The sequence below is a fragment of the Gopherus evgoodei genome, chromosome 11 (assembly GCF_007399415.2).
Source record: "Gopherus evgoodei ecotype Sinaloan lineage chromosome 11, rGopEvg1_v1.p, whole genome shotgun sequence".
NCBI lineage: Eukaryota > Metazoa > Chordata > Testudines > Testudinidae > Gopherus > Gopherus evgoodei.
The window spans coordinates 41,773,201-41,790,132 of NC_044332.1; the positions used below are offsets into that span (position 1 = coordinate 41,773,201).

The 16,932-nt window shown below is 39.7% G+C and overlaps 1 protein-coding gene across 1 annotated transcript in view; it reads right to left on the reverse strand.

Annotated features, from left to right (window-relative positions):
• Positions 1–16,932, reverse strand: part of MYO3B (myosin IIIB) — a 394,363-nt gene that overhangs the window by 260,411 nt on the left and 117,020 nt on the right. Inside the window, exon 9 of the mRNA XM_030580743.1 lies at positions 12,292–12,357. Within this exon, the coding sequence (XP_030436603.1) occupies positions 12,292–12,357 (66 nt within the window). The remainder of the gene's footprint in view (positions 1–12,291; positions 12,358–16,932) is intronic.

Sequence of the window (16,932 nt, forward strand, 5' to 3'; positions counted from 1 at the left end):
TTGAAAAGGAAACAAATATTGTACATTTTGGCCTTGATGAAAGTCAATCCACTACTTAATTTGAAATTCTAGTATCTTCCATCATGCTTTCTTTGCTGAAAATTAATTCTCAGAATTCATTAGTGTCACTACATTAAACATAGGTTGCAGCCATTTGCTGCAATCTCACAGCCAGGCTCCTAAGCACCATTTCCATTCTGCCACAATTACAGGAAAAGATGAAGCATTTATTAGCGGGGAACAAGAGCAGACACCCACACATAGGCCTGTCTAAGATAACCTCTAAAAATTCACTGACTACTTGCACTTGGATGATAACATTGTTGGAATTGCTGTGTCTCAACAATGTAAACTGCCATTTCACAACTGGCAAATCAGATGACTGAAAGGGGGAACTATTTATCAGCAGCCATGAACAAATATTTGCTAATGAATAAATGGAATGAAATAGATTTTATAAGAGCACCAGCAGTGGTCTGAATATTTTGTAAGCTCGGAAAGAGAAAACAATTACTAATGCCCCTCATTATTCCAGTCAAAACAGATTAGACTAGCATTAGTGTTTCTTTTTGAAATTCTTTTTTTAAACCAGAGTGATTACAACCTCCATAGCTACAAATTTGTTCTTAAAAAAAAAATGATTTAGTGAGTGGATCCAGGCCCCAGACATATTTTTAGGCATACTATATTTTATTTCCAGCATTTCATGGACAAAACAATATACCTCCAAGAATATTTTAATCCAAGGTATTACGTTTTTAGATACACAAAATGCAGAATAACCTGTATTTAAATTAAGTGGACAAAAACAAGAACAAAAATAAAGTTTCCATGAGAGAATACAGAGTGTCTTTGTGTCGCAGATGTCTGTAGGAGGTGCAGCAGTTAGCAAAAGAGAATATATCTTCTCCTGTGAGAAGATGAAGTGCACACACAGTGTCATAACAGACGCACATTACACTCACCAAAGTGTCAGTCACTGCTATAGGTCTGTCTATCCAGGCATTTACACTGCATCCATAAATGTGATATCTAAATGCCTGTGGATAGGCAACCCTGATCCAGCTGTGATGAGAAATGCCCCAATCCACACAGAAACTTTCCTGGGATTCAAAAAGTGCACTTTCTGGATCCAGGCAGAACTGGAGGTAGAAGGGCCATAATGCTGCAAGAAAGTCCATTGTCCCAGCGTAATTTGCAGACTAATAAGGCTTAGATAGTTCTTCACCCAAGTCTGAATAAATTTCATCCAAATTTCTCACAAATGAGGACCTGCATCTGGGTCTGGGGTCAGCTATTAGCCAACCATAGCTGAAATTCCTCAATAGCCAAATCACCTGATTGACCAAGCAGCACAGTCAGGACTGCTCTTAAGACCAGCAGTAGCACTTGGCCAGATATTGCTCAATGCTTACACCTGCAGCAGTGATTGCTCCTGTGCCTGCCTTGTTTCTAGCCTTCCTCCAGCCCGTTCAGCTCAGACTCCTGTTTCCAACTCTGACCACCACTGCTCCAACTGCTAGGCATGACCACTCATGCCCAGTCCAAGACAGTGGCAAACCTTTACAAGTTTGTCCATCATTAATTGCTGATACGTTAGCTGCTACACCTCATTACTGCTTGGCTCTCACTGTACTACCTTGATGATTCAGGGTAAGATTTATATTTATTGTTTCAATAATTCTGCGTGGTCAAAAAAAGTCTTAAAAACAAAGGGTTAAGCCCCCAAAACAAAACAGAAAAATTAATAAAATCCAAGGCACGACCATCCTCAATTAATCTACCTTTGGTTATCCCCTGCTGTTTGGGGAGTGGAAAAACACTAAAAGGCAAGATCAGCAAAACCAGATCTACATGACAGTTCAAACATTTCCGAACACTTGAATCAGTTACATGTGTGCGTTTACAATAAATCTGAAGTTCTCCCTCTCTTTCACACACACGCAAAAAGATACTGTGTTAGATACTTGGCATCTTCTTCTCTTTTAGTTTTTATGGATTTGTGATGCCATTTAAGAAAAAAATAGAGTGGAAACCACTTGTAAGGAACTCTCTCCTAGTGAAAATGCACCTGCAATGAATAAAAAGTGAAGTCCTGTGTTTTGTCAAAGCATTCCAAGGAATTAAGCTCCCTTTATAGTGATGCCCAAATTAGATTATAAGGAACTGTGGGAGTTAGTGTTTCTTGAGTCTGGGGTCCCACAATAGCAAGACAAAGCAAGCTTCATCTATGTCCACTTCCAGCCTTTCCGGAGTTTCTGCATCCTGTACAAGCTCTATTGTATCTTTCACTGCATGCACATCTTACAAGGGCTGCAAATCGCTCTCTTGTTAGATGTGCATGTTGTAAAAACTCAAGTATGGTTCTTACAGAATACAGAAGCCCTTCTTGCATGGAAGATTAAAGGGGGCTGTAAAGGTGCAGGACTCACTCCTGCGGCGCCTCCTGCTGGTCATCTGTGGAAATTAGCTCTGTTCCAGCTTCCGGAGTGCCCTCTGCATGTCACTGTCCCACTTGTTGCTGGCACTGTGTCCCTCCCACACCCTGGTGCCCCTTTACCCTGCAACTGCCCCCTGGCAATACCTCACGCAGTCTCTATGGTTCTCCCCTCTCTAGGAAACCCCTAACCCTCTAATCCCCATCTTGCCTCAGTCTGGACTACTGCCAGTCATCACCAAGCCCCCGCTCCCTGGGACAGACTGTAGCGTAAAAGCCACTCATCATAGGCAAGCGGGTTCAGACCTGCTGCCTTCCTCTGCCTCCCAGTACCTCTATGGGCCTTGGACCAGGCCCTGCACCCTGAGGAGTTGCCAGCCTGGAGCTCTCCTGGCTCTCCCCAGCCTTGCTTCACTCCCAGTACCCTTTCTACATGCAGGCAGCCAGGCTCTGCTCCTCTCATAGCCTGGAGAGAGACTTCTCTTAGGCCTCTGCCTCACAGCCTTCTTATAAGCTGGCCCTCATTAAGCCAGCCACGGCTGTGGCTGCTTTCCAATCAGCCCAGCCTTTCCCCTGCCACCGCCCTCTCCCAGAGCTGGTTTAAGCCCATCAGGGCAGGAGTGGGGTAACCACCCTGCTACAGGGGGCTTTCATGCAATTGCCCTGCACCAGTTAGGTCTTTTCCACTGAGAGTCACATGCTAATTATAGTGAAGCTACTTCACTGTAAAGCAGGTTCTACTGAATTTTATCACAAAGGAACAATTTTAGAAAATGAAATGCACATGGAAGTGGTTACGGCTACAAGCTTCTATTCAGCTCAGTTATAATCTCAGTGGGAATGACTAAATCAGATGTGGATCCTTTCACTTTCAAATTGCCAATTTGGATTTGACTCAGTACAGAATGTAACCAAAAGTGGGGGCTCTCCAGTGGACTATGTGGAGTGAGTTGGTGGGCTCCAATTCCTAGTGCACAGATGTATACAGTGCATCATGAAAACCACCAACACAGTTGAGATTATTTTGCTCCTTTAATGCACATCTCAAGAGCGAGATTTAGGATTGTTTAAGGCATTGAAATTAATCTTCTCTTTCACCCTCAGGTGACTTGCTCTAGCCAATGTTTTTCCTGCCGGCCAGTTTCATCTCATTGTTTCCTTGTGCTCTCCCCATCCGCTTGATTTATATACCTGTTGTTTATAGTCTTATACTGAGATGGTATAAACCTTTCAGAGCAGGGGTTGTCTTGTCATTATATATTTGTACAGTGCCTAGCACAAGAGTACCCAGGCCTGTGGGTGGTACAATAATTCAATTAATAAACAATGGCTGAAGTGCAATGGCAGATTGCTGTGGGGAAGTGTGTTCTGCTCTACATACCTGTTCTGTGGAGAAATAAAGAATTTCATTCTCTAGTACCATCAATCCAGCATTTTTCACCAGCTTTAAATCCATATAAAATCATTTTTTAAAGTGAATAGAGACTGAGTGGCAATGAGTGCCTAGGGATAGCACAGAGCATACTGGCACGATCCATTATATTAAAACCTCATCTAAGACATTTTAACCCTTTCAGGAAAAAGCAATTTTTAACAATCAGCACTATCATTTCCATCAAACTCATAAGAAGAATTCTGATTAAGTCAATACTTCCCTGTTATCAGCACTGAAGGAGACCAAACATCAGGTTCCCGGAAGCTGGAAGTGAAAAGTAAGCTCTTTTGGAAGGTTTCTAAGTGGTTAATTTTCTATTCTTTGTTCCCTCTCTACACCACCTGCCTCTGACTGCTCATCCCTGCCTCTGTCTTCTATGAAGCTCTCTGGCAGATGCTGGTTAGTCACACGCAGCAGACAGGTGGAGGGGAACAGGCACATCGTGAATTACATTTGTAATAATGATCCAATGATGACGTGTCCCTTTCTCTGAGGTCTCCCTGCCTCCTGTTCTTATTCCTGCCCATCCCCCCACTGCTACTCCCGTTTTGAAAAATAAAGGGAAAAAGGTGGCAGATTTTCCTACAGCATTTCTGTTTCAGTCCTAATTCAAAAGGACGCACATGATACAGACATTAGTGTCTACAGAGCTGCATACCGATGCCCTTTCAGTGAAAGCACACTCTGTGACTGTATGTAATAGGTTAAATAGGTCTTGTATCGCAAACCACCACATCAAGAGAAATAACATATTTTACTTTTCCTTCAGCTACAATCAGAAACCAAGATGAAGGACTTAATTTATGACACAATGGTCAATTGTCACATGCATAATATTAATTTTATTGCACAGAACACATTTATGTCTGCAATAATCTGCCATTTGGTAGCAAATACAGTACCATAAATTATTAATCTTCCCTAATGACAAGAGAAATATTCTAATACTGGAATGTCAACAGCAACTTTTTTCTTAATAAGTCCTCTTTCCGTTGGATTTTAATACTGGTCATCATGTAATCTAAATACCAACAAGTGTTTGAAAGCTCAGAAAAGCTCAGTTACTGTGAAATTATAAAGAAAGGTGTAACCATAAGAGACCACATCTGCAAGCTTTGAAAAAAAATGTCTACGGGAACATCTCATGTGGTTTTGGCTCGCCACACACAGGTGGACATTACTTTGAAGAGTGAGGGATTTAAAAATAACAGATGGCATTTTCCAGAACACTCATTGCTGGCCTATCTCTTCCCATTGAGAATTTTAGTACTGACCTCAATGGAAGCAGCGTTAGGCTAACAGGATGTGATTTTAAAAATCCTGCTGAATATATGATGAAGTCAGGATAAAGTCAGGGCTCACCTTTTCCTTCCTCAGTCACAGGATGTATTCTATTTTATTGGTCTTCCCTCAGACACTCCTGGTCATATTTGGCTTTCAGATTTTTCTTCGCTAGAACCAGTAGTTCATTCAATTGATGACCTAATATTACAAGAAGTATATTTTGTCCTCAGCTTGGTAGGTTCTGAATGTGCTCCCCTTTTTGCCATCTACACAGGTCATTGCGGCACCCAGATTTCTGCCAGACGAAGCATATAGGGGCTAGAATTGCAGTGAGGAAACCAAATTCCAAATGTGACAAGGAACTGCTAAAATTGGATGCAGCTAGAATGAACACAAAGGAGGTTTATATCTCCTCTCCATCAGAAGAGCATGTGCTTAGTGAGATTTTTCCCATCATGCAGTACAGACGAGGCCTCTTTTTATTCTATGTCCTCTAGGAAGAAATCTAATAAAGGTACCACCTGAGCCCACAAGCACCAGTCATAGGGCATATCTGCATCTGAGCTGGAAGGAGAGAGTCCCAGCTTGTGTAGACAGACCCGCACTTGCTCTGCTCAAGCTAGCATACTAAAAATAGCAGTGTACGGTATCAGCTTGGGCTAGCCACCTGAACATGTACCCACTCAGACCCCCTTCGTATGTACTCAGGCAGCTAGCCTGAGTTGCTGCCTGTGCTACCCTGGCTACACTGCTATTTTTAGCACGCTAGCTCAAGGAGAGTTAGCATGTGTACGTCTACGCAATTTGGTCATCACACCTCCCAGCTCAAATGTAGACGTAGCCAGAGAGAGAATAACCACTTGGCACTTAGGAATATACATATCATCTCTACACACTACAAAACAAATGTATTGTAAGAAAAAGATTTAGCAAGGTCAATGGGCCTGATCCCTGGGTCTGGCTGAACTGTGCCACCTTTATATCTCCTTATAACCCAATACTGAGCTTGGCAAGGGACCAGTTTGGCCCTTATGCCAGATGAGAATCACTGGAGCTTAACAATGACCATTTGACCCTTCCTCTTTCCATGGTAAAATAAAAGAGCTAATTTAGACTCAGCTGAGAGTCTTATTACACACTGCAGAGCTGAAATGACTGATATGTAGGTCTAAGTATTAGACCTACTTTGGGACAGTGTCTCTATTGCAAGAGACCAGCAGCAGCTCCAGGCACCAGCGCTCCAAGCACATGCCTGGGGCGGCAAGCAGCGGGGGGTGCCCTGCCAGTCCCTGCGAGGGTGGCTGTCAGGTAGCCTTCGGCAGCTTGCCTGTGGGAGGTCCGCCGGTCCCGCGGATTTGGCGGCGAGTACGCCAAACTTGCGGGACTGGCGGACCTCCCGCAGGCAAGCCACCAAATCCACAGGATTGGGGACATCACGCAGGCATGCTGCCAAAGGCAGTCTGCCTGCCGTGCTTGGGGCGGTAAAAAAGCTAGAGCCGCCCCTGCAAGAGACTGCCCAGCATGCACCAGCAGTGAGGCTCCCCCACTAACAGCTGTAATCACTAAGAGCTGTGTTAAGGGGATGGGGGCTCTGAAGACATCCTGGCGAGTGGCCAGCCAGGCGGCTGGCAGAGAGGCATGGCAAGAGGCCAGCAGAGAAGCTGATGGAGAGGGCCAGAGCAGAGCCCTGCAGAGATGTGGCAATTGGCCGTTGGGGTGACGAGTGAACGCCCGAGCAGTGCAGCATGTAAGGTGCCTCCTTATGCCTTCTACACAGGGTGGAAGGTGAACTGTGTGGCTACACTGGCCAAGGACATCAACTGTGACTGGGGTACAGAAAAGGGATGGGCACATTAAAGGTACTTTTGAGTTACTGGACTTAAGACCCTGAGGGGAAAGGACACTGCCCAGCTTACTTGGGGGTGGGCCTTTTGCTCATGGTTTGTGTTTATGAACCCTCATTGTGATGTTTTCCCAAATTAATGCTTAGTTAATTCCCTAATTTTATTAAAAGGTTTTGCTACACTCAGACTCTGTGCTTGTGAGAGGGGAAGTATTGCCTCTTAGAGGTGCCCAGGTGTAATTGTTGCAGGTCACTGGGTAGGGATTCGAGCCGATTTTGTGTTGTATTGTTGAAAAGGAAGCCCTAGATCAGAGGTTCTCAAACTGGGGGTTGAGACCGTTCAGGGGGTCATGAGGTTATTATGTGGGGGGGTCATGAGCTGTCAGACTCCACCCCAAACCCCGCTTTGCCTCAAACATTTATAGTGGTGTTAAATATATAAAAAAGTGTTTTTAATTCATAAGGGGGGAGTCACACTCAGAGGCTTGCTATGTGAAAGGGGTCACCAGTACAGAAGTATGAGAACCACTGCCCTAGATACTGAACCCTGCCCTTGTTGCTGCTGGCTCCACCTGGCAGAAGGGTTACACGTACATTGCATCCCAAGTGAGAAAATACAGTAATATAGTCTCTCTCTGTGTCACATTTTTGTGATCTACAGTCAGAGAACTAAGATCATAAATGAGACAACAGTGAGGTCAAAATAGGGCCCTTAGGATCTAGATGATCAATTAGGAGATATAAATTACTCTTCAGTCTGAAATTCAACCTTGTGATGCATGGCTATAATCATATTTTACATGAAAACTAAATAAAAAAATCTAAATTTAAAAAGTTAGGAAATGAGGTTTCCATTGTTTTTACAATCAATCATTGATAGTAAATGTGTTTAATATTGTGATCAGTGTTGGAGACCCTAAATCTTGAAATTTTACATTTTAAGCTTACTGCTCCCTGAGTTTCTTAATTCTTTAATTCCCTGCAGTTTGAGAGAGACTAATTAATTGCAGGAGCCATAATAGCTAATCACTGGCTAAATAAATTTAAAAGGACATGTCTGTCCCTGGAGATATCGTTGCTCATTTTAATTAAAATGACCATTTTCTGATGTAATGTAAATAAAGATTATTGTAGCCTTCTGCTCCAAGAACATATTAACTCTTCTTGCCACCTCCAGAGACACTGCAATTTTATTTGTGGTGCTTGAACTCCTTTTAACTAATTTGTATCTTAACTCATTTGACCATTTAACATATTAACATTCCTGCATGAATTCAGAAACACCACATGCGTAAATGGTGTTATCATATAAGGACAGACAACATTAATGTTGCAACTGCAAAAAAAAGAAGTTTAGCCTCACAAATTTTCAGTATCATAGGAGGGAGTGAACTTTTCAAACCTGAGATTTTATTTCAGTTGAATGAACATAGGTAAAGGTCTATCATTTTTAGAACCTATTGAGGTGGCAATCAATGCAGTTGTTTAAGTAACTTTATAGATTTTTATTATTTTGATGGATATCAATATTTATTCCTAAGCTTTTTTTTAGATTTTTATTTACATTTTCACAGCTGTGCAAAAGTATGGGTTTTAAGCATTTTTTCAATTTTTATCAGATTTTCACAGTTGCAGGAAATTATAGCGGGTCAGACAGCAACTATTTAATTACAGTAGATGTTGAGATTCAAAAAGCTAAAGCTCTATAACCGTTAAAACGCATCACATGTCAAAATATACAAAGTAAACACCCTTAAATCAAACCACAGTTCTCACACTGCATTTTTCTTACTTTGCCTATCTGTAAATTTTTATCATCATCGATGGGAAGATATTTTCTGTTTGTGAGTGTACAGTGAAATCAACATTTACCAACAAAAACTGAATCCTTCCAAGCCTACTTGTACAAAATGACATGTTATTTTGCTGTTGTCGGAGATGGCTTGACTAAGGCTTGATGTCTTCAACGCTAACAAGGTGTGTTTCTACAGCAAGCTAACTATCTCATTAGCTATATCATTGCAAAATCCTAGTGGAGACAAGATACTGTAGTTTTTACCTCAATGTAGCTAGTCAAGGTCAACTCTAGGTGAGGGAAGGGAGAGAGTTTTGACCTCACCTAGCTACATCCAGGTAAAAAGTACCTGTGCCTTGTGTCCACTGGGATTTTACAGCAAAATCAGTAACTCAAACTGTATTAGCATTCTGTGGATTTCATGTTAATAAAAGTAATTTACTTTTATTGCCTACAATCAGCTCAAGAGGTAGATGAAAAATAACACTAGATCTTCCAGCTTGGAAGTTTTACAAATTACTGTGATATGTGAGTACTTAGAATACAAAAGCCTCTCAGGACAGGAAAAACATTTTGGCATTTCATCTGGAGTACTGCTATTACTCTGAACAAGGCACAGAAATATGGAAAAGAAACTACATTGCCTAAATTTGCCAGTGTTGGCAAGGATGAAATCCTTGTATCAACAGAAATGAAGTTAAAGGTATGCTGAGCTGAGCAGCATGCTCCGTTTTGTGTCAATACACAGGTCTGGACCACAACTTGAACCAGATAAGCTTGTTATGCAAATTATGTTGGCCATCAGGAGAGAAGTAGATAATGAAATTACTACAAAGCCAACCACTCATCACAAGGGTGACAGAAACATCAGGCAAGGTCCTAACATATGGATAAAAGGCAGTAAGGAATTTATATAACCATTACTTTTAATTTATCATAACTAAGCCGTCATGAGTCATGCATTGACAAATGCATAACTAACGCATATAAATGAGCCAATTATCACTAATGGCTAAAAGGTTCACAGCTGTATAGTCTGATGTTTTTATTGTTGTAAAAAAATGAAAGTGTACTAATGTAAACTGAAACCTTGATAAAAATGTTTCGTAACCTCACCTCATATGGGAGATTGCTAGTAAACAAAATGTGGCAATGTCACAGCAAATTCCATTCCAATGTTCTCTTTCATCAAACTACAAAATTGGCAAATTTATTACAAATTGTTGTATTGCTTCAGATATCATTTATGTTTAAAACACTGCTTATCAGTACACTTCACTGCTTCATTGTGTATGTTACATGTTACTGTAAAAACACAAAGCAGGTTCAATAAACTTGGAGAAAAGCTGTTGGGAAACAAATAATTAAAATTGATCGGATTACAAATGTATAATTTCAAGGAATCAAAAAACTGAAAAGACAAGTATTACACTGGATATATAAACCACCAAACCTTGACTCCTTCTATAAAAAGTCATTTATATCCTATTGGATTTCTGTGTTCACATTAAATTAAAAGTTTGAATAAATGTCAGTAAGTTTTAAGCTTAATTTATTGTATTGTTCCCAAGCTCTGAAAGGGTTTCCAAGAATGAAGGCACCAAGAAGGAACAATGCTGAAGCAGAATGTACCAAATAGTTGAATGTTGTTCTCATGTTTACCAACTGCCTTGTCTCTACACAATACAAATAGAATATTAGATAGTCCGTGATGGTTTTCTCCTGAGCATTGGCCACAAACACCTCAAGCTTTGCATTTTAGGGGTTCTCAGTCAATATGGAAGAAAAGTCAACCATCATCCATTGTGGACTCGGAAGATTTTGATCCTTTCTAATTAATTGGTGATCACAATGTACTACATAGTTACTAGTTAAACCAGGCACATGCAGCATAGAAAAATAGGTCAGGTCTGTCTGCTTGAAATGCACAGAGTTCTAGTACTTCAGCAAATAAAGAATCTCCTTTAGTTTTCAGCAGGAGTAGATACCATCTGTAGGTCAGCCAGCACATTATGCCCTACCTTATGGCCTGATCCAAAAAACACTGAAGTCAATAGGAGTCTTTCCTTTGACTTTAATCGGCTTTGGAGCAAGTCCTTAATCTTCAACCTCCTAAAATGGGAAGTTGCCCCAAAAGACCAACTTCAGAAAGTCTGTGTCAGACTCAGTTCGTGTACCACTGCTAGTACAAGAGATTTCTGGATATATTATTTGTGGCATAGGTACAGAACAGACCTAGCCAGGTTTTCAAAGCCAAGGGGAGAAAACAAAAACTGAGGAGCATTGTTTCAGTTGAAGCACCGGGAATAAGAGATTTAAAGCATTAAGTAACTTGAATAGTGTTGAATCAATAAGGATCTGATAATATTAGGGCATATTAGCACAGAATGACATCCTAAGATATGGTGAACATAAGTATGGCCATACTGGGTCAGACCAAAGGCCCATCTAGCCCAGTATCCTATCTTCCATCAGTGGTCAATACAGGTGCTTCAGAAGGAATGAACAGAACAGATAATCATCAAGTGATCCATTCCCTGTCACCCATTCCCAGCTTCTGGCAAACAGGGGATAGAGACACCATCCCTGCCCATCCTGGCAAATACCTATTGATGGACCTATCCTCCATGAATTTATCTAGCTCTTTTTTGAACCCTGTTATAGTCTTGGCCCTCACAACATCCTCTGGCAAGGAGTTTCACAGGTTATTTTAAATCTACTGCCTAGTAATTTCATTTGGTGATCCCTAGCTCTTGTGTTATGAAAAGGAGTAAATAACACTTCCTTATTTACTTTCTCCACACCTGTCATGATTTTATAAACCTCTATTATATCATATATTTGCTTATTAATGGAAGTTATTATAAGAGTTTTGGATCTGATGATAATATGTAAATTATGCACTTCTTAGTTTACTTGTACTAACAAACAAAACATGAGTTTGGTTTAGTAAGGATTCCATGCTGAAGTTGTGTGGCACCTACATAACACATCAGTCCCTAACTTAATATGTTCTGCTGGTTTTGGTTTGTCAGAGGTATCCAAGGCTGAATGGAGGGGGGTGAGGACAACTGCTTGGTTCCTCTCCTTTTTAATTTTCATTTTTAATTGCCTAGAATTTACTTCAGCAAACCCTTCCCTGCAAGGCGAGTCCATATGTTGCTACCACATCTCCTGTACTACCAAACTTTACCTCTAAGCCATCAAGCAAACCAAGTGTGTTAATAGATTTATCCTTGGTCCATCACAAATCAAGAAGCTAGTCAACTTAATATAGTCCACAGCTGCTGGTAAGCAAATTGCATGAAGAGATCAAACTGAGCTGGTCAGTTTCAAAACACATGACATGCAGTCTTCAATTTCTGAGATCATGTGTGTTATAACCTTCTACCAAGCAAAATAACTATGTGTACCAAGTAAATTCTGCTTCCAGGGTTTCATGTCACTCTGTAAGACCTTGCAGAGTAAGCAGTTTTTAAATGGAAGGAAAAACTCACTGTGAAATGAAGTGGTTGAATCCTCTGCACCATTTTTCTGGATGTAGCAAAGTAGGAGGAGGATTTCTGAAAAATACACAGTTTTCAATTTTTAAATGTTAAGGGCAGATCTGTTAAATCACAATGTTATTGCAATTTTCTCATGGATCTTCAACAAAAATAACATGAGTTCTGTTAGAAAATGGTGACATAGAAAGAAATGTCCAAATAGTCTATATGCTTTGGATGCCTGTTTCATTTGGTTTGATTTTTTTTCTTCTTTTTTTCTTTTTTTGACAATTCCTCTCCCTCTTAATGAATGTCCCCTTTTTATTTCATTGCTGTTGATGCTGGTGACAAGTACAGAATGCATAGTGCACATCTTGCAAGCTTTCCCACAGTTTGCTTTAATGCAGCTTGACTCTGAAGGGATCATCTGAGGGCTGAGCAGTTAAGCCAGTCTCCATGCCCATTCAGTACTTGGCCTCTCCACTCAGCTAACCAATTATGATCGTGATGTTCAGAAACATGGACACCTGCATATTAAAAACTAAGGGAGAGATCATCAACAAATGGTGGTAAATTTCAGTCATTAAAGACTTGATCCTTGTATATTCTGGTAGCCTGGAGATTAATGTTTCTGTATAATGAGCACTAAAACTGCTACATTGTAGCATATGAATTTTGTAGTAACATTTTCCGCTCATTACTTCTTACATTATATATTAACAGAAGCTTCCATAAGAATGCATCCAGATGCTTACATTGTTGTATGCAGTGTAGCTGTACCATGTCAGTCCCTGGATATTAGAAAGAAAAGATGGGCGAGGGATTATCTTTTATTGGACAAACTTCTGTTCCTTTCCCACACCTGAAGAAGAGTTCTGTGTGGCTTGAAAGCATCTTTCTCACCAGCTGAGGTTGGTCCAATAAAAGATATAACCTCACCCATCTTGTCTCTTCAGAGTCTTAGAAATAACAAATATGCTGCCATATATTAGTTGTCATACAACTACTTTCCCCATTGAATACGATAGTAAGTTATATAGATAAGTAAATATTGGCCCATAGTGGAACATCAAATCCAAACTGCTTGAACACTGAAGCAATTCAGACCTGGATACAATCTTGGTGTCTAACATCATCTCCATCAGAAGGATCTAGACCAGAAAACCAGATCTGAACTCCTCAAACTTTGGGTAAGTTTGGCTCCACTTCCAGTTCCAAACTTCATGGAATAAGGCCCAAAAACAAAAAGTTTCCTGCCTAGCACATTGGGTCATTATCTTCCACACCTTTCTTCAAGCAATTAAAGTTTTCAAACATGTTTGAGTAAACATAAGAAAGGTCTGTTATAAAACTTTACAAATTTGTGTTTTATTGTAACTGAACTGGCAAAAATAGTCATATACTTTGGCTTAATCTGATACCAAATTGTCATGAATAGTCTCTACATTGCATTATGAATAAGGCTCATTTAATTCAGGGCCACACTGTACAACAAGACATGATTTGGAAACATTTTGGGAAAAAAAGCATAAGCAACATAAACACAATGTAAATTTGTACTGATCTGTTTAGCAATCTTTGAATTTCTCACACATGTACATTCAAATAGTAGCTCCATTTAACAACTACTAGTCCAAAAAAAATCAAAACAGTTTAAAAAAAAGACAATATGGCTTTGTAATACATGGACCATTTTCATTCATCTGTATCTATTCAAAACAAATGCAGTCATCTCATTTCATTGCAGGTTGTCACATTGTCTGAGCTGAATATGTTATTATTTTTCTCTTTTGTTACAGAAGATGCTGAGTGTAATTTTCTTCACAAAGTAAAGAAATTCAGAATGTTTTGAGGTGCACATCATTTATTCTAATGGTAAATTTGATAAATGTGTGATGGGTTATTTTCAATGGCACTAATATTTCAGTCCTGTCTTCCATTAACCAAGTTTATATCTTTGTGTACATCAGAGAATCTGTAACTGTACATTCAAACACAAAGCACAGTAGATGCTTTCAGAAGATACATCAAGAAACAAGACTATATCTGAAAGAGAGACAAGCTTCAAAATCTCTTTCTAATGAACAACGGCTAGCACTTTAGATAAAACCAAGCCTCTCTCTAATGTACTTTCAGAGTGGCCTACAACAAGTATGTGTCCATCATTTCACTTTTGACTCCATCTACCTTACTTTACAGGAACACTGCTTTATCTGACTATCAAAGTTCTAATAATAGCACCCATCTCTACAGTGTCTCAGTCTAAAGCATATTCCTACTGCCTGCAGAATGTTTGCAGTTAAACCTCCCTAGTTTGGAATTTCATTGCAAATTCAAAAGTCAAGCCTGGTTTTTTCCAAAATTTTGCTAGTATTCATAAACTATGTAATGTAGCTAATAAATAAATTGTTCGCATGTTCTTTTAGATACTAGTCTCAAAGTCTAGCATCTGATTATATTTATGAAGGTAATAATGGGGTTTAATTTAAAGAATGTAATTCAGAGGTAGTGTCAGTTCCATAGCATTATTCACTAAGAATATTCTAAAAAGAAACTTTATAAAGAGACCACAGGGTAAACCATTTACACTTTAATACATCCCATGTTGCAGATGTTATCATGGACCCAGCTAGGATTTCATAATGGAAGAGCAGGCCAGTGAACCAAATGTTATTGTTGATTTGCCTGTGAGACTACAGTTAGTCAATTGATTATTTTCTGGCTAAAGGAAAATTATTTAAAAACAGAATGATTCCTACAAATGGCCATCAGATTATGCTAGCATCAAAGGCACCTGCTTCTTCTTTTATTGGCTTCTCAATATTCCATCCACCAAATCATAAATCATGGACACTTATAAAGTAACTCATGAATTCCTGAGTTTATGGACAGTTTCTTGAGCCTAATATTTCTTTATCTGTTCATGGAAGAATTTGGTGTTATTACTAAATTCTCTCTAATCATCTAGGCTATGCTGGAAAAGTGGGCTTATAGTTAAATCACAGAACTGGATGCCAGAAGTCCAGGATTCAATTCCTGGTGCTGCCATAGACTTCTGTGTTCTTAGGCAAGTCTCCTAATCTGGGTCTCAGTTGCCCTATCTGTAAAATGGGGATAATACTGTTTACCCACCCCAGCTTGTTAAGAGGCTAAATTTAATTAATGTTTGTAAAGCACATTGAGATCCTTTGATGGAAGATGCTATTTAAGTGCAAGGTATTATTAATACCTTTATATGCTTCTATGATTTAAATTACCCAGTAGATGAAATGTTGCATCTTGATACACTGCACAGAATCTAGCAAGTGACTTTAGTGAATATAACCAAAGAATGTTTAAACAACATTAAGGCCTGATTTAAAATCACAATACTGAAGAACATTGAATAAAGTTTGGAACTCAGTCTTACTGTCCACTCTGAATTCATGTGTGTTCAGAAAAAAGCCAATTCACTTGCCACTGAAGTTAAATCAGATCTGCTGTGTTACTTAAGGATAACATGATGCACTTCCCTACAGCCTTCTACAGGCTGATCCTATGGAAGCCGTGGTAACCTCATAATAAACCATGAAGCCAAGAAGTGTAGGCATGCCAATTATTGGAGATTTATGAACATCTAGCACTACAAATGGCCATATACGCAGAAGTAAATAAAATACCACCTGAAATAAGGTATAGGACATGCTGATTAACATGTAATACAATTCACTGAGAGTCATGTTATGCTACAATAAGATATAATACAATTGTAACAATTCTAATAACAATACATTTACTATTAAAAGTCCTTCCCAAATGGGATTTCTCAAGTGCTTGGCAGTTTTCTTTTCCAGTAATCATCATCCTAGCTTTAGGGCTATATTTCCTATGCCCAAACCAGCATTTCCCCCCCTGCAAACTGGAACTCTGGCTCTTTCAGCTATCCCTCACTGCCTGGATATCTAGCTCCCTTGTTCCTCTTGGGTGACAGGGACGTCAATTTACTTAGCTTCTCTTGGTGATGGTTCAGTTGCTTCACGGCACTACAAACCTCACTTGTGCCACACTAATCTCAATTTAACTGAACTCCAATTAAAAACTAGTAAAAACATACTATAATGTTAATTGTTCCAACTCTTTGCACCATATCATGGCATTAAGAATGCAGATGACATTAAGAACTCACTGTGTCAATATCTTGCTGCTGTCCTTGGGCTGAAGCCCCCCTCCTAAGCTCACTAATAAGAGATTTTAAAGAAAATTCTAGTGTTGGTAAGGCCACCCCTCTCTCAAAATCATAAGCAACACTCTGGCATTCTCTTCTCCCAGAGAGATGCCCTTCTTTCTTTCTCCTTCTGAGAAGTACCTTGTCCCCTGTCTGTCCCACCCCTAGAGGATTCAGGTAGCTGCAAGTGACTTCATTGTCATCAAATATCTCCTGATCAGTCTTGAGGCTCTAGCAGCTCAGCCTCTGCTGGAGGAAGCTAAGCAATGGCCTTCCAAAGCCTTTTAAAATAGTGTGTTAGCTTAATTTTTCTTTTTATAATTAGATTGGGCTTGTACACACAATAATCACCATGGATTTCTACAGAGTTTTTATGGTCAGTTCAATATATAGGACAAGATCTTGCCATCATGTGGAAAGGCACTCTGCAGGTCTCAAAGTTAGATAGG